Consider the following 25,338-nt stretch of genomic DNA (forward strand, 5'->3'; position numbering starts at 1 on the left):
TGAAGTCACAAAGCTCTAGTAAATGGTAGAAGGGAAATCCTGACTCCAATTCCAAGTGCAGAAGGCTTCTCACTATATTCATCCACCTGAGGCTGTTACTGCTTGGGACATTCAAGGATCACCAGCACCCTATGCTTATGGAACAGCCAAGAAAGTCCCTATGTTATAATATGGTTGACATATTATCTAGTGTAGCATATATTGCATTATTAAGTATTCCATATTCTGAAGGCTTCTGAAATATTTTTAAAACTGTTTCTTATGAAGTTCAGTGGCCATAGAAGTGTCTGCTGCTGAGATAGAACACAGCAGCTGATGAAGAGAAAACAATACATAACTGATGAAGGAAGTAAAAAAAAATAGTGTGTTAGTTGAAATAAGAAGAATTATGACGTATGAGAATCTAATAACCTCTAAGACCATTCCACTCCCCTTTCCCTCCTACTCACATTTGCCTCCAAATACATTTTGAATTTCCTCTTGGAAATCTTTGGGGCTAACCAAACTTAAGCTGATGACCTCATGGCTGCAGCACTGTGGCTACCCCTCATTATCGAGTCCTTTGTTATTTTAGTCTAATGATTTGAGTATGAAGAAAGAAAATATGATATATTCCATTCCACTTATTTTTAAGCAATTAAATTAGAGAATCAGGAAAGATCAAGCTCAGTATTATTAACTAAATGGGATGCTCAAGATATGTTTATTGCTATTTAAGACATAAGACAGGCATTATTTTTTTTCAATTTATTATAAGTATAATATGACACAGCTACATTTCCCTATAGCTTTTGACCAAAAGAGTGTATGACACTGAGAGAAATAAAAGGAGAATGGAGAAGAGGGAGAGAAAAGGGGAGAGGGGAGAAGAGAACAAAAAAAAAGAAAAAAAAAAAAGAGGGAGAGAGGAGAAACTTCACAAATGAGTCATGGAAATGAGCATGTTCTCTGAAGAAACTATTTTTGTAACAACTCTCCGGCCATCACTAGTGGCCAGAGAACATACACTCACTGCGCACTCTAATGAGACCATCTCTTGTAGTGTATGATGCAGCTTCCACACATGAATTTCATCATTTTATCTAAAATTTCCACATTTGATATGGGGGTGGGGGACAAGAATTGAGGCCATGTAATCATGCAGGGTTTTGAAATGAAATCCTAAAATTTGAATATCTCAATTGTGTTTAGCTACAGCCATTACAAATTTTGCTGTGACACATATGATATTGAGAATGCATTGAAGATAAAAAATTAAAATGAAAGAAAAAGCCAATTTTGTTTTAGAGGGTAGTGTAAAACAGACAGGCTGACAAACACGTTCTCATTGCTTGAGGGATATCCCATTTTTACAAACCACGGAAAATATGCTGTTTCTTGTATTTATTTCTTCTTTGCTAGGTATTATCTATAAACCATTCAAGAGCTCATGGATAAGTGGGTATAGTTGGAGGCTGAAGAAGCAGTGAAGGGAGTCTTTATCTCCTTTATGATATAACTGCTCTATGTAGTTGATTTAATATAAATGAAAATGGGAAGATTCAGATTTTGGATTTTTTCAGATACTATCATGTGAACTTTCTCATTTTGAGAATCAGTAAAAGTTTCAGACACTTTTACCTCCCAAGCATTGAGAAACCTTACAATTTGTGTTTCTCCCTAGGGTATGTGTAACTTCTTTAGCTGATGTACTTGACACAGGGAATTAAAAGTGAACTATATAAGTCATAACAACCCAAATCTGGGTTGTATAGGTAATGACATGGACCTGTTGATTGAGAGTGTGTATGTGAAAGCACTTAGGCAAACTTTAATATGCAATGCAAATGTAAATGACTATTCATAATTTATTACTATTACTAAAGTTTCAAAAAAATTTATTTTCTTTGCCACTTTTAAAGTATAACGTGATGGCTTGATACATTAAGAATTTGAATTTATTCTCTTTAAAGATAATTCTAAAAAGAGTGGTACAGTTCAAATGGTAGAAACCAAGAAAAGAGCTAAGCATCTTATTATAACTGAACTATAGCCATTTCTCAGTTATCTAGACCCCACCAAAAGTATCATACAGTAGATAATTTTTTATTGAAGTATAGTTGGTGTATAATATTATATAAGTTATGAGTATACAATATAGTGATTTGCAACTTTTAAAGGTTAAATTCCATTTACAGTTATTGTAAAATATTGACTATATTCCCCATATTGTATTGTATCCTTGTAGCTTATTTTATCATAATAATTTTTACTTCCTAATCCCATATCCTTATATTGCCCCTCCCTCCTTCCCTCTCCCCATTGGTAACCACTAGTTTGTTTTCTATATATGTTGGTCTGCTTCAATTTTGCTATATTTACTAGTTTGTTGTATTTTTTTAGATTCCACATGTAAGTGATATCATACAGTATTTGTCTTTCTGTCTGACTTATTTCACTTAGCATAATACCCCCCAAGTTTATCTATGTTGCTGCAAATGGTAAAGTTTAATTCTTCTTTAATGACTGAGTAGTATTCCATTGTATATAATACCACATCTTCTTTTTTCGTTCACCCATTGATGGACACTTATGTTACCTCCAAGTCTTGACCATTGTAAATAATGCTGTTATGTATATTGTGGGGTGCATGTATCTTTTTGAATTAGTTCCAGGAGTGGAATTGCTGGATAATATGGTATTTCTATTTTTAGTTTTTTGAGAAACCTACATATTGCTTTCCATAGTAGCTGCACCAATTTATATTCCCACCAACAGTGTATGAGGGTTCCCTTTTTTTCCACATCCTCACCAACATTTGTTATTTGTACTCTTTTTGATGATAGCCATTCCAAGAGATGTGAGGTGATATCTCATTGTGGTTTTGACTTGTATTTCCCTGATGATTAGCAATGTTGAGTATCTTTCCGTGTGCCTGTTGGCCATCTGCTTGTCTTCTTTGGAAAATGTCTATTCAGTTTTTCTGCCCATTTTTTAATTGGGTTGTCAGTTTTTTATGATATTGAGTTATATGGGTTGTTTGTATATTTTGGATATTAACCCCTTATCAGTCATATAATTTGCAAATATTTTCTCCCATTCAAGTAGGTTTTGTTTTTGTTTTGTCAATGGTTTTCTTTGCTATACAAAAGCTTTGAAGTTGAATTCATTTCCATTTGTTTATTTTTGCCTTTATTTCCTTTACTTTAGGAGACATATCTAAAAAAATATTGCTACGATCTATGTCAAAGGGTGTTCTGCCTATGTTTTCTTCTAAGAGTTTTATGGTTTCCAGTCTCACATTTAGGTCTTTAGTCCATTCTGAGTTTATTTTTGTATATGATGTTAGAGAATATTTTAGTTTCATTCTTTTACATGTAGCTATCCAGTTTTCTCAGTGCCAAGTATTGAAGAGACTGTCTTTTCTCCATTGTATATTCTTGCCTCCATTGTTGTAGATTAATTCACCATTAAGTGTGCGGGTTTTTTTCTGGGCTCTCTATTCTGTTCCAGATCTATGTGTCTATTTTTGTGCCAGTACCATACTGTTTTGATTGCTGTAGATTTGTAATATAGGCTGAGGTCAGGAAGTGTGATTCCTTCAGCTCAGTTCTTTCTCAAGATTGTTTTGTCTACTCAGGGTCTTTTGTGTTAAAATTTTAAAATTATTTATTCCAGTTCTATGAAAAATGCCATTGGTATTTTGACAGGGATTGCATTGAATCTGTAGACTGCCTTGGGTAGCATGGTCATTTTGACTATATCAGTTCTTCCAATCCATGAGTATGGTGTATCTTTCCAACTATTTCTGTCATTCTTCGATTTCTTTCATCAGTATATTACAGTTTTCTGAGTATAGGTCCGTTACCTCCTTAGGTAGGTTTATTCCTAGGGTTTTTTAAATGCAGTGGTAAATGGGATTGCTTCCTTAATTTCTCTTTCTGATAGTTCATTTTTAGTGTATGGAAATGCAACAGATTTCTGCATATTAATTTTGTATTTTGAAACTTTACGGAATTCATTGATAGGCTCTAGCAGTTTTCTGGTGGCATCTTTAGGATTTTCTTCACATAGTATCATGTCATTAGCAAACAGTGACAGTTTTACTTCTTCCTTTCCAATTTTAATTCCTTCTACTTATTTTTATTGCATGATTGCTGTGGCTAGGACTTCCAATACTGTGTTGAATAGAAGTGGTGAAAATAGACATCTTTGTCTTATTCCTGATCTTAGAGGAAATGCCTTTAGCTTTCCACTGTTGAGTATGACATTAGCTGTGGGTTTGTCATATAGGGCCTTTATTATGTTGAGGTATGTTCCCTCTATGCTTACTTTCTGGAGAGGTTTTTTTTTTATCATAAATGGATGTTAAGTTTTGTCAAAAGCTTCTTCGGCATCTATTGAGATTATCATATGGTTTTTATTCTTCAACTTGTTAATGTGGTGTATCACATTGATTGATTTGTGGATATTGAAAAATCCTTGTATCCCTGGAATAAATCCCACTTGATCATGGTGTGTGATCTTTCAAATGTATTGTTGGATTCAGTTTACTAATATTTTCTTGAGGATTTTTGCATCTATGTTTATCAGTGCTATTGGCTTGTAATTTTCTTTTTAAAGATATCTTTGTCTGGTTTTGGTATCAGGGTGGTGCTCTCCTTGAAGAATGAGTTCAGAAGTATTCTTTCCTCTGTAATTTTTTAGGATAGTTTGAGAAGAATAGACATTAACTCTTCTCTGAATATTTGGTAGAATTCACCTGTGAAGCCATTTGGTTTTGGACTTTTGTTTTGGGGGAGTTTTAAAATCAATGATCCAATTTCATTATTGGTAATTAGTCTGTTCAGATTTTGTATTTATTCCTGGTTCAGTCTAAGGAGATTGTATCTTTCTAAGAATTTGTCTACTTCTTCTAGGTTGTCTATTTGATTGGCATATGGTTGTTCATAGTAGTCTTCTATGATCCTTTGTATTGCTGTGGATATTTTTGTATTTGACATGGGTGTTTTCTTTGAGGATGACTATTATGAAAATTTGCTAGGTGGGAAAGGGATGAGCAGTTGTCTAATTAGTTATCCTTAAGTTTCTTTCAAAACATGCTTTCTCAGGGCACACCTTAAGATTAATAGCTCCACAAATAATAGTGGCTTAGCCACATGTAGATGAGAATTTACTACTCTGTCCTTGACTTGGCTACTGTTTGATAGCTCTGTTCTACGTGGTTATTGGACTTTTTTGAACACTTCCAATGGTTTTGGCTCAGTAGATATGTCTAGATGTTTCTGTCTCCATGCATGGTGTTGTTTGGCCGATTTTGGAAAAGATGAAGTGGAGTTTGTGGTAAACTTTGATTGATATTGGAAAAATTGCTCTGTGCAAATGCAAAATGAATGAATTGTATTTCATAATAAAAGGATGGGGGCAGAGGTGGAGAAAGAAAGTAGATTGAGCAGACTGAATGATAAGGAGAAGACTTTTTTTCCCCTTGGTGGAAATTCCTTGATGTCACTGTTGAAAGCTTTTGCTTGCATTTATTTCTCTTCATTTTTAGATTCAAATGCAAGTTTGCAATCATTTGTTTAATTACATTACTAAGCAAATTATAGGCAAGCTCTGTATCTATAACACGTGGCTATCTGTTGACAAAACTTCTTAAAACAAATTACATTCAAGCCTATAATTTCTTCTGACTAATGTGAGTTTCCAAAGTATGCCAGTCTTTACTGCATTCATTTGTGAGTTTTTTCAATCAATAATAATGAAAGATAAAAACTCTTTTCAACACCTGTCATGAGTAGCAGCTAGAACATCGTCTTTTAAACTTCCCCCAACTCACCTTCCTTTTTAAGCAAAAATAACTATTTTCCTTTAGCCATTTTCACTAGTAATATGAAGTGTGAGGTGTTAACTAAGGCACAATGTTATATTAATCTTCTCATATCTATAATTTTAAAAACTCTTCCCCACCCAGGAAATTATTTTCTTTCCTTTAAAGCTCAACTCATATTTCCCTATACTTTTTAATGCTTAATCACTTGTCACAGTTTATAATTATGAATTATATAATTATTTGATTATTGTCTATTGTCCATTCCCACCACCACCACTATAAGCACCATGAGATCAGAATCCATGTCTGCTTTTATACCCCAGCAGCTAATGTTTCTTCACACATAGTCAGCACTATATAAATGTTTATTAATTAAGTAGTTGATTAATTAGTCAGAAAGTTACTTCAAATATTATATCCTTTCTGAATTCTTCCTAATTCCTTCAAACACCACCTCCATCTCACACCCTACTGATAGAATCGAACATTCCCTCTTTTGCAGATCAATGGAAATTTTCAGGTAACTGTGAAGGAACAGCCATGCATCCAGGTTTACCTGGTACACCCCCAGTTTATGCCTATTATTCTGACATAATTATTAGAAATGCTCCTTCATTCTCAAAATTGTCTCAACTTGAACTATAATTGAGATAATCACTCTCTATAGAATTGTGTTAAAGCATTTCCTAGGGCCACTTCTAGTCAATTTTTTAAATTAGCTTGAGAGTTCTTTGAGGACAGGATCAGTTCTGGTTTCTCCTTCTAGCCCTGGGGCTTCACAGTGTCTGGTGCTCAGTGAGTATTCTTTTGAATGAAAAACATTCCTGCTGTCTTTGCTCAAGAGTTTACATTGTAAAACAAAACAAACACAAACACAAAAAAACACATGACATAGGTTTTAGGACAGACAACCAGAATTTTTCTTAAAATTTTGCTTAAGTCTTTGAAAGGTAAATCCAAGTTTATGTATGTTAAGTCATTTACTTCTCTTCTACATTAGGTTATTGAGTAGGAAACTTTCACAATAATAACTAGTCATTTCAATGAGGATTTCTAATGTTGTGGAATTTTTCCTGAGTTTAAATTTACTATCGTGTGTCTACATGAACATGGTAAACATGATCACACCCATGTCAGTTTTGGACAGAGCAATATACCAGACATTCGAGAAGGAGGAAAACATTCTGTGGCCTGCTAGCTAAGAGCAGTCAAACTTGTTTTTTATGGGTACCTCTCTTTTGCCAAGAAAATATACATTTAATCTTATAAACAGTTTTTTTAAGTGACTTTGGAGCTTTGAATAAATGCAGGGGAAATTTTTTTTTTCAATTTCCTGTGTGTACTAGGAATTCTTTTGGAGAGAATAAAATATAAGTCAGACAGTAAATAAAGGAAATAGGCTTTAAGATTCAAATAACAAAGATTAATGACAGAAGTGACACTGAAATAGGTGTCTATGTGTTGGCTAATTCATCAAGGGAAAAATTTAAGTCACAAGTGGTGGTATAATCATTAGAGAAGCTGCCTCAATGTCAGTTCTGAGATGTCAATTCTGTATGCGTGTGTTGTTTCCAGATGTGACTCTACTAATGTAAGCATGCAGTTATTCATATTATTCTTAGATAGAGCTACTGGTGACTTTTCTTCTAATTTATATGTATAGAACTTAAGTGTAACTGGAAAACCCTATTACTGGTTACATAGATAGTGTGGTTTTAGATTAGTGAGCACAGCTGCTATCTGAAGAGCTTGTCAGTGCTCACAGGTCTACAGCCTTTCTTCACTGTTAGTCTTCTTAAAAAAACCAAAAACTACTGGTGGTGTCTGTTGTACTCTTTTACAACTGATGAGAACCTACTATGTTCTGTTCCCTTTTCTAAGCACTTTCCTTACTGTGTGAGCTATCCATATCATTTTTTTTACATATGAGGAAACCGAAGCTGTAAGTATAGGAAACACTTTGGCCAGGTTAGAACTCATACCTGCGGGGACAGATGACATAGTTGAAAGGAGGATTTTAGAAACAAAATTGCACCTAATTCTCTTCTGTAATTAACATTCTTTTAAAATATTCTAGTTTCTCATGCAAATTGAGTTTATTTTCTCATTTTTACAACATAATAAATACAATTACAATAGATAAAAGAGGCTGCAGATACAATTCATAAGTGTGCACAAAACTTTTTCCTTATCTGGAGCACATGTCCCTATTTGTGACCCCTATAGCCAGCTTCAGTTGTTTGAAAGCAATTTTCATGGTTTTCCAGTCTCCTCAGTAGATGAAGTCCCTGATATTTTGCAAAAAGTAATGCTAGGGAAGTTGTCCTTTTCGGGAGTGGAGCTCAAAATTAGCAAGAAAGATATGGTGTGGTATCTGAAAAAGTTACCTGACAGAAAGAAAGAAATAGTTCTTTCAAGGATATGTATATCTCTGTGCCCTGTTGAAATGCCACGTTTCTTTTTTTCAAAGTTGTATTGATAAGCAGTTAACTTCATCTATGCTTTTGTTGTGGGGGCTGTTCTGCCCTCAGTTCTGCAGGTGTGTGTGGGAATTAAGGCCTACATTTAAAATTTTATGTCTAGAATTAGTAGAGAATTAGAGACTCTATATTTTTATGTAAGGTGAGTCCAATCATTTTTATTGACGTATAGTTTATGTGCACTATTATGTTACTTTCAGGTTTACAACATAGTGATTTGATATTTAAATACACTACAAAATGATCAGCATGAAAAGTCTAGTAACCATCTGTCACCATATAAACTTATTACAGTATTATTGACTGTATTCCTTGTGCTGCATATTCATCACTGTGACATTTATTTTATAAAAGTTTGTATCTCTTAACCTCTTTACCTGTTATACCCTCCCCTCATCCCTGCCACACACAACCCCCTGGCAACCACCAGTTTGTTCTCTGTATCTGTAAGTCTTTTTCTGTTTTGTTATGTTTATTTATTTGTTTTGTTTTTAGGATTCCACATCTAGTATATGTCTTTCTCTGTCTGACTTATTTCATAAAACATAATACCTTCTAGGACGACCCATGTTGTCTCAAAGGCAAGACTTCACTCTTTTTTATAGCTGAATAATATCCCATTGTGTGTGTGTGTGTGTGTACCACAGCTTTTTACCCATTCATCTATTGATAGATGCTTAAGTTGCTTCTATGTCATGACTACTGTAAATAATGCTGCAATGAACATAGAGATGTATATATCTTTTCAAATTAGTGTTTTTGCTTGCTTCCAGAAGTAGAAATCCTGGACCGTATGATAGTTCTGTTTTTAATTTTTTGAGGGACCTGCATGCTATTTTCCATAATGGTTGCAACAATTTACATTCCCACCAACAGTGTATCAGGGTTCCTGTTTCTCCACATTCTCACCAACACCTATTATTTGTTATATTTTTGGCAATAGCCATTCTGACAGGTGTGAGGTGATATTGTGGCTTTGATTTGCATTTCCCTGATGATTAATGATATTGAGTACCTTTTCATGTGTCTATTGAGCATCAATATGTCTTCTTTGGAGAAATGTCCATTCAGATCCCATGCCCATTTTTTAAATCACATTGTTTGGAGTTTGTTGTTGTTCTTGCTGTTGCTGTTATTGAGTTGTATGAGTTCTTTATATATTTTGGATATTAAGCTCTTATCAAACATATCATTTGCAAATATCTTCTCCTATTTGGGAGATTGCCCTTCATTTGTTGACACTTTCCTTTGTAGTGCAAGCATTTTTTAGTCTGATGTGGTCTCATTTGTTTATTTTTGCTTTTATTGCCCTTGCCTGAGGAGACAGATCAAAAAAAAAAAAAAATGTTGCTAAGACTGATGTCAAAAGGCATACTGCCTGTGTTTTCTTCTAGTAGTTCTAAGGTTTCAGGTCTTACATTTACATCTTTAATCTGTTTTGAATTTATTTTTGTCTATTGTGTAAGATATTAGTCTAGTTTGATTCTTTTACATGTAGCTGTCCAGTTTTCCCAAAAACATTTATTAAAGAGACTGACTTTTTCCCATTTATATTCTTGTCTCTTTTGTCATAAATTAATTGACCATATAAACATGGGTTTGTTTCTGGGCTCTCCATTCTGTTCTATTGATCTATGTGTTTGTTTTTTATATCAATACCATAATGTTTTAATTACTGTAGGTTTGTAGTGTAGTTTTATTTCAGGGAATGTGATATCTCCAGCTTTGTTCTTTTTTCTCAAAATTACTTTGGCTATTCGAGGCCTTTTGTGGTTCCATATACTTTTTAGAATTATTTGTTCTAGTTCTGTGAAAAATGCCACTGATGTGTTGATAGTGATTGCACTGAGTCTGTAGATTGCTTTGTGCAGTATGGGCATTTTAACAATATTAATTCTTCCCATCCATGAGCAAGGCATATCTTTCCATTTGTCTATGTTGTCTTCAATTTCTTTCATCAATGTCTTATAGTTTTCAGAGTACAGATCTTTCACTGCCTTGGTTAAATTTATTCCTAGGTATTTTATTCTTTTTGGTGCAATTGTAAATGGGATTATTTTGTTAATTTCTCTTTCTGATAGATGGTTTTTAGTGTATAGAAACACTGCATATTTCTGTATATTAATTTTGTATCCTGCAACTTCACTGAATTCATTTATTAGTTCTAACAGACTTTTTGGTGGAGTCTTTAGAATTCTCTGTATGTAGTATCATGTCATCTCCAAGAAGCTTTACTTCTTCCTTTCCAATTTGGATTCATCCTATTTCTTTTTCTTGTATAATTTCTGTGGCTGGAACTTCCAATACTATGTTGAATAAAAGTGGTGAGAGTGGGCATCCTTGTCTTTTTCCTCACAGTTGAGTATGATGTTGGCCATAGGAGTATATATGGCCTTTATTACGTTGAGTTATGTTCCTTCTATACCCACATCCTGGAGAGTTTTTATCATAAACAGATGTTAAACTTTGTCAAAAGCTTTTCCTGCATCTATTGAGATGATCATATGATTTTTATTTTTCAGTTTGTTAATGTGGTATATCACATTGATTGATTTGTGGATAATGAAAAATCCTTGCATCCCTGTGATAAATCCCACTGGCTCATGGTGTTTGAACCTTTTAATTCATTGTTGAATTTGTTGTGCTAATATTTTGTTGAAGATTTTTGCATTTATGTTTATCAGTGATGTTGGCCTGTAATTTTCTTTTTTTACGTTGTCTTTGTCTGGTTTTATCAGGGTAATGCTGGCCTCATAGAATGAGTTTGGAAACATTCCTTTCTCTACAATTTTTGGAATACTTTGAGAAGGAGAGGTGGTAACTCTTTTTAAAATGTTTGGTGGAATTTACCTGTGAAGCCAGCTGGTCTTGGACATTTGTTTTTTGGGAGGACTTTAACTACTGATTTAATTTTATTACTAGCAATTGGTCTGATCATATATTTTATTTATTCCTGTTTTATTCTTGGGAGATTGTGTTTCTAAGAATTTATCCATTTCTTTTAGGTTTCCATTTTATTGGCATATAATTATTTGTAGTAATTTCTTATGACCTTTTGTATTTTTGTGCTGTCAGTTGTAACATCTCCTCTTTCATTTCAGATTTTATTTATTTAGACCCTCTCTCTCTTTTGCTTGATGAGTCTGGCTAAAGTTTTATCAATTTTGTATATCTTTTCAAAGAACCAGCTCTTAGTTTCATTGATTTTTTCTATTGTTTTTTAGTCTGTATTTGATTTATTTCTGCTCTAATCTTTATAATTTCTTTCTTTCTACTAACTCTGGGTTTTATTTGTTCTTCTTTTTGTTTCTTTGTTTGTTCTTTTAGGTTTGATTATTTACTTGAAATTGTTCTTGTTTCCTGAGGTAGGATTGTATTGCTATAAACTTCCTTCTTAGAACTGCTTTGCTACAACCCATAGATTTTGTATCATTGTGTTTACATTTTTACTTGTCTTCAGATATTTTTTTAATTTTCTCTTTGATTTCTTCAGTGACCCATTGGTTGTTTAGTAGCATGTTGTTTAGACTCCATGTATTTGCTTTTTTTAAGGTTTTTTTTTTCTTGCAGTTGATTTTACAGTCTCATATTTTGATCTGAAAAAATCATTGATGTAATTTCCAGGGTCTGATCATTTTAAGCAGAAAATATGTCAGACAGCCTGTAGTTTCTTAGGAAGAAAACACTGTATTCTAAATGCTTTTCCAGAATTTTACTAAGCATGATTATGATATGTGTGTTTATTTTTAGGAACTGGTAACATCTGAACATAACAAACGAAACAAGCAAACTCTTGCACCATTACTACCACCACATTTTACACAAGGAATGTCACTGTACATGGTTTCCAAGCAGGCTAAAAAGAAAAAGAGCTGATTAGACCTCAGACTGCCTACTGAACGGGATGACGGCCACCGCTGCAGTGGAAACATCAAAAATGAAGAAGAGTGCCTCCAAGGAAGAGAAGCAGCAGCCTAAGCAAGACAGCACAGAACAGGGTAATGCTGATTCTGAAGAGTGGTTGAGCTCTGAGAGTGACCCTGAACAGATGATCCTTAAAAGTAGCAGCAATGACAACAGTTGCCAACTTGGAAATGTTCAGTTGAAGAAGAAGGAGATCCCCTCTAAGCCACACCGCCAGCTATGTAGATCACCCTGCCTAGATCATCCAAGCTTCTCCCAGAGCAGCATTCTACAGGATGGGAAGCTTGACTTGGAAAAAGAATACCAGGCCAAGATGGATTTTGCTTTAAAGCTGGGCTATGCAGAGGAACAGATTCAATCAGTACTGAACAAGCTGGGTCCAGAATCACTTATTAATGATGTATTGGCAGAGCTTGTCAGACTTGGGAACAAAGGTGATTTGGAAGGTCAGGTCAACTTGAGTCTGTTAGTGCCTCGGGGGCCCAGCTGCAGAGAGATTGCAAGCCCTGAACTGTCTCTTGAAGATGAAATAGACAACAGTGACAATTTAAGGCCAGTTGTCATAGATGGAAGTAATGTGGCAATGAGGTAAGACTGATATATTTTCTTTCTGTTTCTTTAAAACTGCCCTGAGCTCATAGAAATTGTCTTCCTTTACAAAGGGCTAATAGAGCCTCTTGGTTGTTGTCTGTGGCTTATGCTCCTATAGGTGGACAAAGGCTAAAATGATCATGCCTGGCTTTTTCTCTCTTCTTTGAAATTGTTGCCATCTTGTTTTCAGATGTTCTGAAAGTACAGTCAAATAGAAATCAGTGATGCTTTAAAGGAGATGTAACCATTTAGCATTTGTTCCTTCTGTGGTCCCTTCTCCCACCTCTACTTGACTAAATGGATCGTCCTGAAAATCCTGCTTTTATAATGTTACATGTGGACTTACTTGGGAACTTGCAGTAACTCCCAATTGCCATTCTACCAAATTTGGATGCCTTTGCCTGACTTTGTGATCTGACCTTTCTCTCCTCCCATTGAATTGCATCTCTCACACTTTACTGCATTTATATCAATCTCTTTAACCATCTCCATGTAAATTATGATTATTTATACCCCCACTGCATGTGTTCATGACATTTCCCAGCCTAGACGTGACCACCTTCTTATCTTCATGCCCTTCAAGGTATACTATCTCCACGAGCACCCTGACTTTTCTGATCCCAATCATTGTCTCTGAGCTGCAGTACCCATGGTAGGCTGAATAATATATAATAATAATAAGACATCCAAATCCTAATCCCTGGAATCTGAGACTATGTTACCTTACATGGTAAAAAGGGACTTCACAGATATGATTAAGCTAAGGATCTTGAGATAGGAGAAATTATCCTATATTATTAAGATGGGCGCAATGTAATCACAAGGGTTCTTATAAGAGAGAAGGAGGCAGCGGGATTAAAATGCAACGTGATGACAGAAACAAGAGGTTGGAGTGATGTAAGAAAGAGGATATGAGCCAAGGTATGTGGGCAACCTCCAGAAACTGAAAAGAGCAAGGAAATAGATTCTTCCCTGAAGACTGGAAAAAGAACAGAGCCTTGCCAACACCTTGATTTTAGACTTCTGACATCCTGAACTATAAGAGAACAAACGTGTTATTTTAAGCCACTAAATATGTGGTAATTTGTTATAGCAACAATAGGAAAGCAATACAGAACCAAGAGTGCCTTCATACTTTATTCAACACTGTATCATATAATTTTTGTTTGTTTTCATATGATTCCATTTATTTATTTTTTATTTATTTTTTAACATTTTTTATTGAGTTATAGTCATTTTACAGTGTTGTGTCAAATTCCAGCATAGAGCACAATTTTTCAATTATACATGAACTTACATATATTCATTGTTATATTTTTTCACTGTGAGCTACCAAAAGATCTTGTATATATTTCCCTGTGCTATACAGTAAGTGTCATATAATTTTTTATCTCATGCCAGATAACCTTAAGAATGAGTTGTCACCCAACTTCAGTTGAAAAATTCCCAGTGATCAGGAGCCTACTTCTTCTTAAGTCCACCATTGCTTGATGAACTCACTGGAATTCTTAGACTGTAAACAATCAGAACAAAGTAAAAAGCCTTAGACTCACAAGTTTTTAATTTGATTACCCCATTGTCTTTGAGGGCAAGGATCTTATTTTATGCCTCCCTTGTTTCCTCACAGAACATAGCACAGTATTGGATGCTCCCACATCCCTGGGGATAAGGCAAGTCTTATGAACCATACTATTGCTGTATGCAGGAGTTGCTTAGCAGACAATCTGGAGGTACATTTCAATATATAGTTCTATTTAGCCTTTTTTGGGTTTTTTTTTTAATGGAAGTACTAAGGATTGAATCTAGGAACTTGCGCATTCTAAGCATACACTCTACCACTGAGCTAAACCCCAACCCCTGTTAGTTCTATTTAATCTTCATAACAACTTTATTTTACAGATGAGAAAACTAGAGCTCAGCAAGGTTAAATGAGTTCCCTGAGGTTATTTGCTATAGTTAATATATAAATAAAATATATAAATATAACAAAGTGAGGACTTGACTTAAATCTTCTGGCTTCAAATGAATGAAATGAAACTAATATTTATAAATATCTATTCTCTGCCAGGTACTTTGAATATGTGATTTAATCCTCACTAAAAACACTACAAAAATGAACTAATTATGTTCATTTTTACAGGTGAGCAAACTCAAGTTCAGAGTTTAATTGCCCAAGTAATAAATGGCAAAGTTTATATTAAAACCAGAATGTGACTCCAATGCTCCTGCAATATCATGCAGTAATATGTGGCCATTAGTGTTACTAAGAATATTTGACATAGTTTCTAGTAGCAGGGTATAAATGTATAGAAATCTTTTTTCAAACGTTTTATTTTTATTTTTTATTAAAGTTTTGTTGATTTACAGTACTATATTAGTTTCAAGCACACAACATTGTGATTGAATATTTTATAGATTATACTACATTTAAAGTTATTGTAAAATATTGACTGTATTCCCTGTGCTGTACAATATATTCTTATATCTTATTTATTTTATAGATAGTACTTTGTACCTCTTAATCTCCTATCCCTATTTTGCTCCTCCCCCCTCCCTCTTTCCACTGGTAACCACTACTTCGTTCTCTGTATCTGTGAGTCTGTTTCTGCTGTGTTACATGCATTCATTTATTTTATTTTTTAGATTTCATATATAAATGATAGCATACAGTATTTGCCTTTCTCTGTCAGTCTTATTTCACTAAGCATAATACTCTCCAGGTCCACGTTGTTGCAAATGGCAAAATTTAATTATTTTTTATGGCTGAGTAATATTGCATTGTATATATACCACAGCTTCTTTATCCAATTATCTGTTGATGGACATCAAGTTTGCTTCCACATCTTGGCTATTGTGAATAATGTTGCTTATGAATATTGGGGTGCATATATATTTTTAATTAGTGCTTTTGTTTTCTTCAGATATATACCCAGAAGTGGACTAGGTGTATATGGTAGTTCTATTTTTAGTTTTTTGAAGAACCCCCTACTATTTTTATAATAGCTGCACCAGTTTACATTCCCACCAACAATGCACTAGGGTTCCTTTTTTTCCACATCCTCACCAATATTTGTTATTTTTTGTGGTCTTTTTAACAACAGCCATTCTGACAGTTGTGAGGTATTGTCTCACTGTGGTTTTGATTTGCATTTCCCTGATGATTAGCAATGTTGAACATCTTTTCATGTGACTGTTGGCCATCTGTATGTCTTCTTTGGAGAAATATCTTTCAGGTGCTCTGTCCATTTTTTAATCAGGTTTTTTTTTGATATTGAGTTATATGAGCTGTTTATATATTATGGACATTAACTCCTTATCAGTCATATAATTAGCAAATATTTTCTCCCATTCAGTATGCTGTCTTTTCATTTTGTTGAAGTTTTCCTTTGTTGTGTGATGGCTTTTAAGTCTAATTAGGTGTCATTTATTTATTTTTGTTTTTATTTCCTTTATTTTAGGAGACAGATCCAAAAAAAAATTGTTGCAGTTAGGGTCAAAGGGGTTTCTGCTTGTGTTTTCTTCTAGCAGTTTCATGGTTTCCAGTCTTACATTTAGGTCTTTAATTAATTTTGAGTTTATTTTTGTATATGGTGGAAGAAAATGTTCTAATTTTATTCTTTTGCACATAGCTGTCCAGTTTTCCCAACATCATGAACTGAAGAGACTGTCTTTTCTCTGTTGTATATATTTTTTATTATTATTGAAGTATAGTTGATTTAAAATGTGTTAGTTTCTGGTGTACAGCATAGTGATTCAGTTATACATATATTACTTTTTATTATAGTTTTTTGCAAGATATTGAATATAGTTCCCTGTACTATACAGTAAGACCTTGTTGTTTATCTATTTTATATATAGTAGTTAGTATCTGTCCATTGAATATTTTTGCCTCTTTTGTCATAGATTAATTGACCATAAGTGTGTAAGGTTTCTTTCTGGGCTCTCTATTCTGTTCCAATGATCTATGTCTGTTTGTGAACCGGTACCATATATTTTTTTTGAAGGGGAAGGTAGTTAGGTTTGTTTGTTTGTTTGTTTTATTTTTAGAGGAGGCACTGGGATTTAACTCAGGACCTCATGCATGCTAAGCATGCACTCCACCACTTGAGCTACACCCTCCCCCTCATTACCATACTGTTTTTTTTAATCACTGTAGCTTTGTAGTATAGTCTGAAGTCAGAAAGCATGATTCTTCCAGCTCTGTTTTTCTTTCTCAAGATTGTTTTGGCTATTTGGGGTCTTTTGTGCTTCCATACAAATTTTAAAATTATTTGCTCTAGTTCTGTGAAAAATGCCCTTTGTATTTTTGATAGAAATTGTATTGTATCTGTAGATTGCCTTGGGTAGCATGGTCATTTTAACAATATTAATTCTTCCAATCTATTAATATGAGGTATCTTTCCATTTATTTGTATCATCTTCAGTTTCTTGCATCACTGACTTACAGTTTTCAGAGTATAGGTCATTCCTCTCCTTGGTTAAGTTTACTCCTAGGTATTTTATTCTTTTTAAAGCAATTTTAAATGATATTATTTCCTGCTTTCTCTTTCTTGATTATTAGTGTATAGAAAAGCAACATATTTCTGTATATTAATCTTGTACTTTACTGAATTTTTTTATTAATTCTATTAGCTTTGGTGGAGTCTTTAGGGTTTTGTATATATAATATCTTTTGATTGGAGCATTAATCCATTGACATTTAAAGTGATTACTGATAAGTATGTACTTATTGTCATTTTGTTACTTGTTTTCTGATTGTGTACTTCTCTGTTCCTTTCATTTTCTTGTGGTTTGATGATTTTCTTTAGTGATATGCTTGTGTTCTTTTCTCTCTAGTTTTTGTATATCTATTATAGGCTTTTTATTTGTAGTTACCATGGGGTCTGTATATGTTGACCTATAACTATTTGTTTTAAACTGGTAGTCATTTAAGTTTTAACACATTCTAAAAAAAATCTACATTTTATATTCTCCCCCACATTTTGTGTTTTTGATGTCATATTTTACATCTTCATGTGTGTTCTTTGACTGTTTATTGTAGTTATAGTTGATTTTACAATTGTTGTCTTTTAATCTCATACTTGCTTATGTAAGTGGTTGATCCACAATTTTGCCATATATTTGCCTTTGCTGGTTGGATTTTTCCTTTCCTATAAATTCTTACTTCTTACCTTTTCTCTTCCACTTAGAGAAGACCCTTTTCCATTTCTTTTAAGATCAGTTTAGTATTGATACACTCTTAGGTTTTCTTGTCTGAGAAGTGCTTTATCTCTCCTTCAATTCTGAATTATAACTTTGCTGGGTTCAGTATCCAAGGATGCAGTTTATTCTCTTTTAAGACTTTGAATATATCAAGCCACTCCCTTCTATCTTGCAAAGCTTCTGCAGAATGATCAGCTGATAGCTTTGGGGGAGTTCCTGTGTATGTGACTCTGTTTTTCTCTTGCTGCCTTTAAAATTCTCTCTTTAACTTTTGCCATTTTAATTATGACATGTCTTGGAATGTATCTCTTTGGGTTCATCTTGTTTGGTACTCTTTGTGATTCCTGTACCTGGAGATTTCTTCTTCTGGAAGGTTTCAGTAATAATTTTATCAAATATATTCTCTACCCACCTTTTCTCTCTCTTATCTTTCTGGGACCGCTATGACGCAAATGTTAGTATGATGTTGTCCCAGAGTTCCCGTAAACTATTCTCAATTTTAAAAATTTGTTTTTTGTTTTACTGTTCTGATTGGGTGATTTCCATTATTCTATCTTCCAGATCACTTATGTATTCTCCTGTATCACCTAGTCTCCTGTTAATTCCTTCTGGTATGTTTTTCATTTCAGTTATCATGTTCTTCAGCTCTGATTGGTTCTTTTTTTATATTTTTAGCTCCTTGTTAAAATTATAACTGTGCTTATCTATTCTTTTCCCAAGTTAATTTAGCATTCTTAATACTAATGCTTTGAATTCTATCTGATAAATTATTTAACTTTGTTTTATTAGTGGTTTTTTGAAGAGGCCGTTTTCTTTCACTTGAAATATGCTTCTTTGTCTTCTCATTTTGTTTCACTTTCTCTGTCTCTATAGAATTAGGTGAAAATATTACTTATCCTGATCTTGAAGGGTGTGTAGGAGTGTCTCTATGCAGTCTGTGTGTGCCCACTGGCTTTGGTGGGAGAGTTGGATCTGAAGTGAGTACAGGTCACATCTTCCCTGGGAGTGTGCTGAAAGCTACCAACTTTGTTGGATGTAGGGCTGGATAAGAGGGTGGTTAGAACCAGAGCCAAGTGTGAGCTGGGGCTTCTCCTATGCTCAATGGTTGTCACCATCTTTTTGGGCATGGAGTTGAGGCCCAAGGTGCTGCAGTATAAGCCTTGAGGGTCGGGTCCAAGCTAGTCCCATTACCTTTAGATGTGTGCTCTCCCCGAAGCAACAGTACCTCCACCCTAGTGGAGAGCAGAGCTGGAGCAAGAGGAGAGAAACAGTAGACAGGTGAGGGCTGGGGAGCACACTGGAGCAGTCACTGGAAACCAGCCAGAGCTCCAGGGTGTTTTCAGTATGATTCCTTCACCTTGTTCCTGGGAGTAAGCAAATGTGTGTGCAGGCTCTTCATGACTGGAGCCTCAGTTTCTCACAACCCCTCTAGTTAGTCCTACTGGTTTTCAAACCAGCTAAGGAAACTGATATTTCCAGTGTTGGACCCCAGGACTGGGATGCCTAATATGTGGCTAGAATCCTTCATTCCTTAGGGAAAGCCCCTGCTTTCATCCTCCTCTTCCATGTCCCCTGCTAGTGGTGTGGGTCCTGACCTGATCACTTCTCTCTTCCTGCCTGACTCCATGTTGATCTTTCTTTACAGCCTTGGTTGAAGAAGAGCCTTTCTGCCAGCCTCCAGTTTATTTTCATGTGGAGAGTTGCTCCACATGTAGATATATTTTTGATGTGTTTGTGGGGGGAGGTGAGCTCAACACCCTCCTACTCTGCCATCCTGATCTCCCCCTCTTTCAAATATCACTTTAAAAATCACAACATCATCATAAGCTGTGTAAAACAGGCTAGTCAACTCCCCTGTTATAATAAGGGGAAACTAGAAGCATAGTAACAAGAAAGTTAAATGACCTGTTCATAATATTCCAGTAATCAGAATGATGCTATGGGCAGCGAAAAGTGGAGGATGATTTCTCTGTTAAAAGCAGAGGGTGATTTCTATGTTCAAAAAGCCAAAGGTAACTTTGCTCCCCTCCTAATAGGCATAAACTAGAGTGATTCTAGAGAGGAAAAGGTATCAAATCTGCCAAAATCAACTTTCTACCAGACCAGGTAACCCAAAACACTTTAGATTGGGCCTGTTTTCCAAAGTCTACCATTCTTTAAGGGTTGTTTTGGAGGTGGGTATGAGAAGAACCCAGGACTTCTTTGAGAACTTTGACTTCATGGTAATATAAGATCTTCCTTGTCTTTGGAGTTCTGTTCAAGGATTGCTGGTTATAAAGGACACTTTATGGTTCTTTTAATTTGTATGGAATAATGAAGAGATTAGTTACCAAGATAATTAGTTTCAACATATCTGGTCTGTGCCAATAGCAAACTGTCATGCTAATAGGAAGATGAACTTTTGTCTTCTGTAGTAGCTCCTTCACTATATTAAAGATACTTCACGTAATTTAAACAAAGAAAAAAACCAGCACTAAACCTTATTTTTAGAAGCATGTTAAAATAGTTCATAATGGACTACATGATTTTTCTAAAATTGCCAATTGTGTCCTTGTTAACATCTCTTCCTTTGTCTGACTAGGAAGGTTACTGATGAGTCCATTTATTCTGCAATCACATTTCACATGGTCAAAGTTCAGTGCCATTGTCTGTTTGTGAATTTTTAGTGCTAGTAAATCTAAATTTGTTTTTTAATCGCCATTGACTAGTGTAACTTTATCATGAGATCGGTATTTAGACAAACTACATATTAACATCTGTTGTTCCTCAGCATGTTGGATGAGGCTGCACTGAAATCATAATGCTTTTTGTTTGTCATGAATAGTTTTTGTTTAACACTTGCAGTAGTGTGTACCTGTGATTCACATATTGATATATACTAAGATCCTAAAGATATGTTCATTCTGAGAGCTGTCTCCTTTGGGAGGAAAAATCCATTTCAGCGGAATTAAGGTTTTCAGATGTAAATTCCACCACATTCTTTGTTAAGCTGGGAGAAGCCCAAGTATTTGAACCCTATCAAAACAAAAGTGCACAGGGAGAAGCCAGTGACCCATCTGCTAGGCAGAATTTGGCTTGAAAACTAGATCATGAGACACATCTAAACCAGTTTACAGAATATAGTGAGCTGTAGTGTCAGTAAGACACTCTGTGACTCGCAGCTCTTAGAGTTTATATTGCTTTTTAGATGAGCTTTTTTTTTACCTTTTTAAGTTTTATTAGGTAGAATTATTGCAGTTTGACTGTACATATACATTATATTGCATGTAAATACATATATACAATATACTGCACTTTTTTTTAGTTTTTAGTTTACATATATGTATTGATCATTGTTTCTAAGAACAGATTAGAGCTTTAGCTTTTTAAACTTACATAGTTATCAAAGGAATAAAGCCAACCACAAAATAAGAATCAACAGAATGTGGTAAACCAATCATAAAGGACAGCCAAATGCACTTACACATATTCAAGAAATCAATCATTTAAGTTATAAATAATAAGTAGTTCATTTGTGTCCTTATTATTACTATTTTTTTTAGATTCCTCATGTAAGTGATATCATATGGCATTTTTCTTTCTCTTTCTGGTCCACTTCACTTAGAACGATGATCTTCAGATCCATCCATGTTGCTGCAAATGGCATTATTTTATTCTTTTATATGGCTGAGTAGTGTTCCATCGTATATATGTACTACATCTTCTTTATCCATCTGTTGGTGGACATTTGGGTTGTTTTCATGTCTTGGCTATTGTAAATAGTGCTTCTGTGAACATTGAGGTGCATGTGTCTTTTTGAATTTTATTTTTCTCCGGGTATATGCCCAGGAGTGGGATTGCTGTATCATATGGTAAGCTTATTTTCAGTTTTTTAAGGAACCTCCATACTGTCCTCCATTGTGGCTGCACCAGTCTACACTCCCACCAACAGTGTAGGAGAGTTCCCTTTTCTCCACACCCTCTGCAACATCTATCATTTGTAGACTTTTCAATGATGGTCATTCTGGCTGGTGTGAAGTGATATGTCATTGTAGTTTTGATCTGTATTTCTCTGACAATTAGCTATGCTGAGCATTTTTTCATGTACCTATTGGTCATTTGTATGTCTTCATCAGAGAATTGCTTGTTTAGGTCTTATGCCCACTTTTGGATTGGGTTGCTTGTTTTGTTTTGTTTTGTTTTGTTTTGATATTAAGGTGTATGAGCTGTTTGTGTATTTTGGAAATTAGCCCCTTGTCAGTCACATCATTTGCAAATATTTTCTCCCATTCTGTAAGTTGTCTTTTTGTTTTGTTGATGATATCCTTAGCTGCACAAAAGCTTTTAAGTCTAATTTGATCTGATTTGTTTATTTTTGCTTTTATTTCCATTACTCCTGGAGCTGGTCCAAAAAATATATTGCTGTGATTTATGTCCGAGAGTGTTCTGCCTAAGTTTTCCTCTAGAAGTTTTATAGTATCTGGCCTTACATTTAGATCTGAAATCCATTTTGAGTTTACTTTTGTATACGGTGTTAGAGAATGTTCTAATTTCAGTCTTTTATACGTAGCTGTCCAGTTTTCCCAGCACCACTTATTGAAGAGATTGTCTTTTCTCAATGCATATTCTTGCCTCCTTTGTCATAGATTAATTGACCATAAGTGCATGGATTTATTTCTGAACTTTATATCCTGTTCCATTGATCTGTTTGTCTGTTTTTGTGCCACTACCATACTTTTTTGATTACTGTAGCTTTGTAGTATAGCCTGAAGTCAGGAAGCACAATTCCCCAAGCTCCATTCTTCTTTTTCAAGATTGTTTTGGCTATTCAGGGTCTTTTGTGTTTCCATACAAATTTTTAACAATTTTTGTTCCAGCTCTGTGACGAATATCATTGGTAATTTGATAGGGATTGCATTGAATCTGTAAATTGCCTTGGGCAGTATGAACATTTTAACAACACTGATTCTTCCAATCCAAGAACATGATATATCTTTCCATTTGTTTATGTTGTCTTCAATTTCCTTCATCAGTGTTTTACAGTTTTCAGTGTACAAGTCTTTTGCCTCCTTGGGTAGGTTTATTCCTAGGTATTTTATTCTTTTTGGTGTGATGATAAATGGTATCATTTCCTTGGTTTCCCTTTCTGCTATTTCATTGTTAGTGTATAGAAATGCAACTGATTTCTGTATATTAATTTTGTATCATGCACAACTTTACCAAATTCATTAATGAGTTCTAGTAGTTTTCTGGTCACTTCTTTAGTGTTTTTTGTGTATAGTGTCATGTCATCTGCAAACAGTGACAGTTTTACTTCTTCGTTTCCAATTTGGATTCCTTTTATTTATTAATTTTTTCTCTCTGATTGCTATGGCTAGGGCTTCCAAATAGATAAGCTTTAGGTCCTAGAAGGACATTTTGCAGGTTTGTGTTAAAACAGGCCATCATGAAAACATTTGTTTATTTTCCACTTTTTTTCATTTATTTATTGTCTAAATATTTACTGAGCTCTAAACTTTGCATCTGAGCCTTTATGTAGGACTTCATTGACATCTTTTAATGACTATTGGGCATTTGGTGTGATTTATGAAATAGCATGATTTTAATATATTTGCAGTTGAATGTTAGAGGTATTTTACTTTTGTTTCTTAACATGGTGATTCTCACTGTGTTGAAAAAGTAATATCATAATACAGATGCATTAAAATTTTAATAGTGTTTGAGTGATAGTAAAATGGTCAGATTCTGCAGTGTGTTTTTCTTTATATTTTATGTATCTTCCACATTTTACAAGTCTTTATTACTTTTATAATGAAAACTACTTTTAATCAAAGGGTTTGTCAGTGTAAAATATAAATTTGGGGTATCCAACAGAAAATGTTACTGTTGTGTTTATTTCTGGTCTTAGACTGTGTTTGGGAGGACACACATCACAGCACTGCAGAGCTGGGTGATATGAAATCCCATCCCCTTCCTCCAAATTTCCCCTCTAATGGCAATTCTGATGATTTTCCTGAGTTCATGTTATACTTATCAGCACTATAGCAGTGAGAAAAATCACTATTGGATATCTTCCCTACTTGCCTGTTTGCCTGTTTCATGCTGGGTTCATCCAATATTAACCCTTTAAGAGTTCAACTTTTTAGAAGAAATCAGTGGTAGCTATCTCTAGGGCTACCCTTGGAGTGTATTGGCAGTCAAATATACTTTCCTTTCTATTTTTTCTTAAGTGCTTCGACTTTTAGTGGAGTAGTATAATTGCTTTATGGTACTCACTAGAGACTTTTAAACATGATTAGAATGTGTTTGAAGACGTCAACAAAGGGATTTATAAAATTTTGTCGTGTGCCTCAAGAGTGATAAAACAGTAGGAAGTCTTGCAGTGCATTACTTAATGAGGCCCCTGAGATTATGTACGAATTCACCCAAAGGGAACACTACAATTAAAGCTAATTTCTCTTGTAGTTGAGGGAGTACTAGTGAGAAAGTGAGGAATCTAAAGAGAGAGCCCGTATCACATTATCTTAGTTAGCTTTCTAGCAAAATAGTTTTCTTCTGATTAATTCTGTTTGGCAGGCAAGATCCACTTTATTATAATAAAATAGGTACATGTATGCCAATTTGTTTTACCATCCAAGATGTTTAATTAACTTCAATTTAGTGTGGTTTATATATATGTCAGAGCACCAGATTCCATGCTAAGAGATCAGAATTTCCACAAACTTGGCACAAATATAGTATATAATTTGTGAGTATTTAAGGTAATGACAATAAATAACATATTTTCCCAATTCATCTTTTGAGTTTCCCTCTTCCAAGTTCCAATCAAATGAATCCTGTTTGACTTTTTAAGCTTTTACAATGTTTACTCCTACAAGTAATTGTGATAGAATGTCTTCTCTTTTTATATCCTATTCTAATTATAATAATTTGAGGGGTGGAAATTTTGGAATTAGAGAAAAAATAAATCATTTATAACCTTCTCACACAGAATAACAATTTTATGAACATGTGGATGTATCTATTTTCTAGTATATTTTCTAAGCTTATACAGTAGCTGCCTCTTATCCATGGGAGATACATTCCAAGCCCCTCAGTGGATGTCTGAGACTAGAGATAGTAGTAAACCCTATATATATTGTTTTTCCATATACATACATACATATGGTAAAGTTTAATTTATGAATTAGGCACAGTAAGAGATTAACAACAATAACTAATAATAGAACAATTATAACAGCATACTGTAATAAAAGTTATGAGTGTGGTCTCCCTCTCTCTCTCTCTCTTAAAATATTGTACAAATTCAATGCCTTTTCCATCTTAACTGAGTACTTATCATACACTGTG

General features: G+C 34.4%; 1 protein-coding gene across 2 annotated transcripts in view; it reads left to right on the plus strand.

The window, feature by feature from the left end:
- The window catches only part of ZC3H12B (zinc finger CCCH-type containing 12B), a 394,029-nt gene that overhangs the window by 359,071 nt on the left and 9,620 nt on the right, over positions 1-25,338 (plus strand). For both annotated transcript variants that reach the window (XM_032476104.1, XM_032476103.1), the window contains exon 4: positions 12,043-12,804. In XM_032476104.1, the coding sequence (XP_032331995.1) occupies positions 12,197-12,804 (608 nt within the window). In that variant the 5' untranslated portion in view covers positions 12,043-12,196. The remainder of the gene's footprint in view (positions 1-12,042; positions 12,805-25,338) is intronic.

Source organism: Camelus ferus, chromosome X, assembly GCF_009834535.1.
Source record: "Camelus ferus isolate YT-003-E chromosome X, BCGSAC_Cfer_1.0, whole genome shotgun sequence".
In the NCBI taxonomy this organism is placed as follows: domain Eukaryota; kingdom Metazoa; phylum Chordata; class Mammalia; order Artiodactyla; family Camelidae; genus Camelus; species Camelus ferus.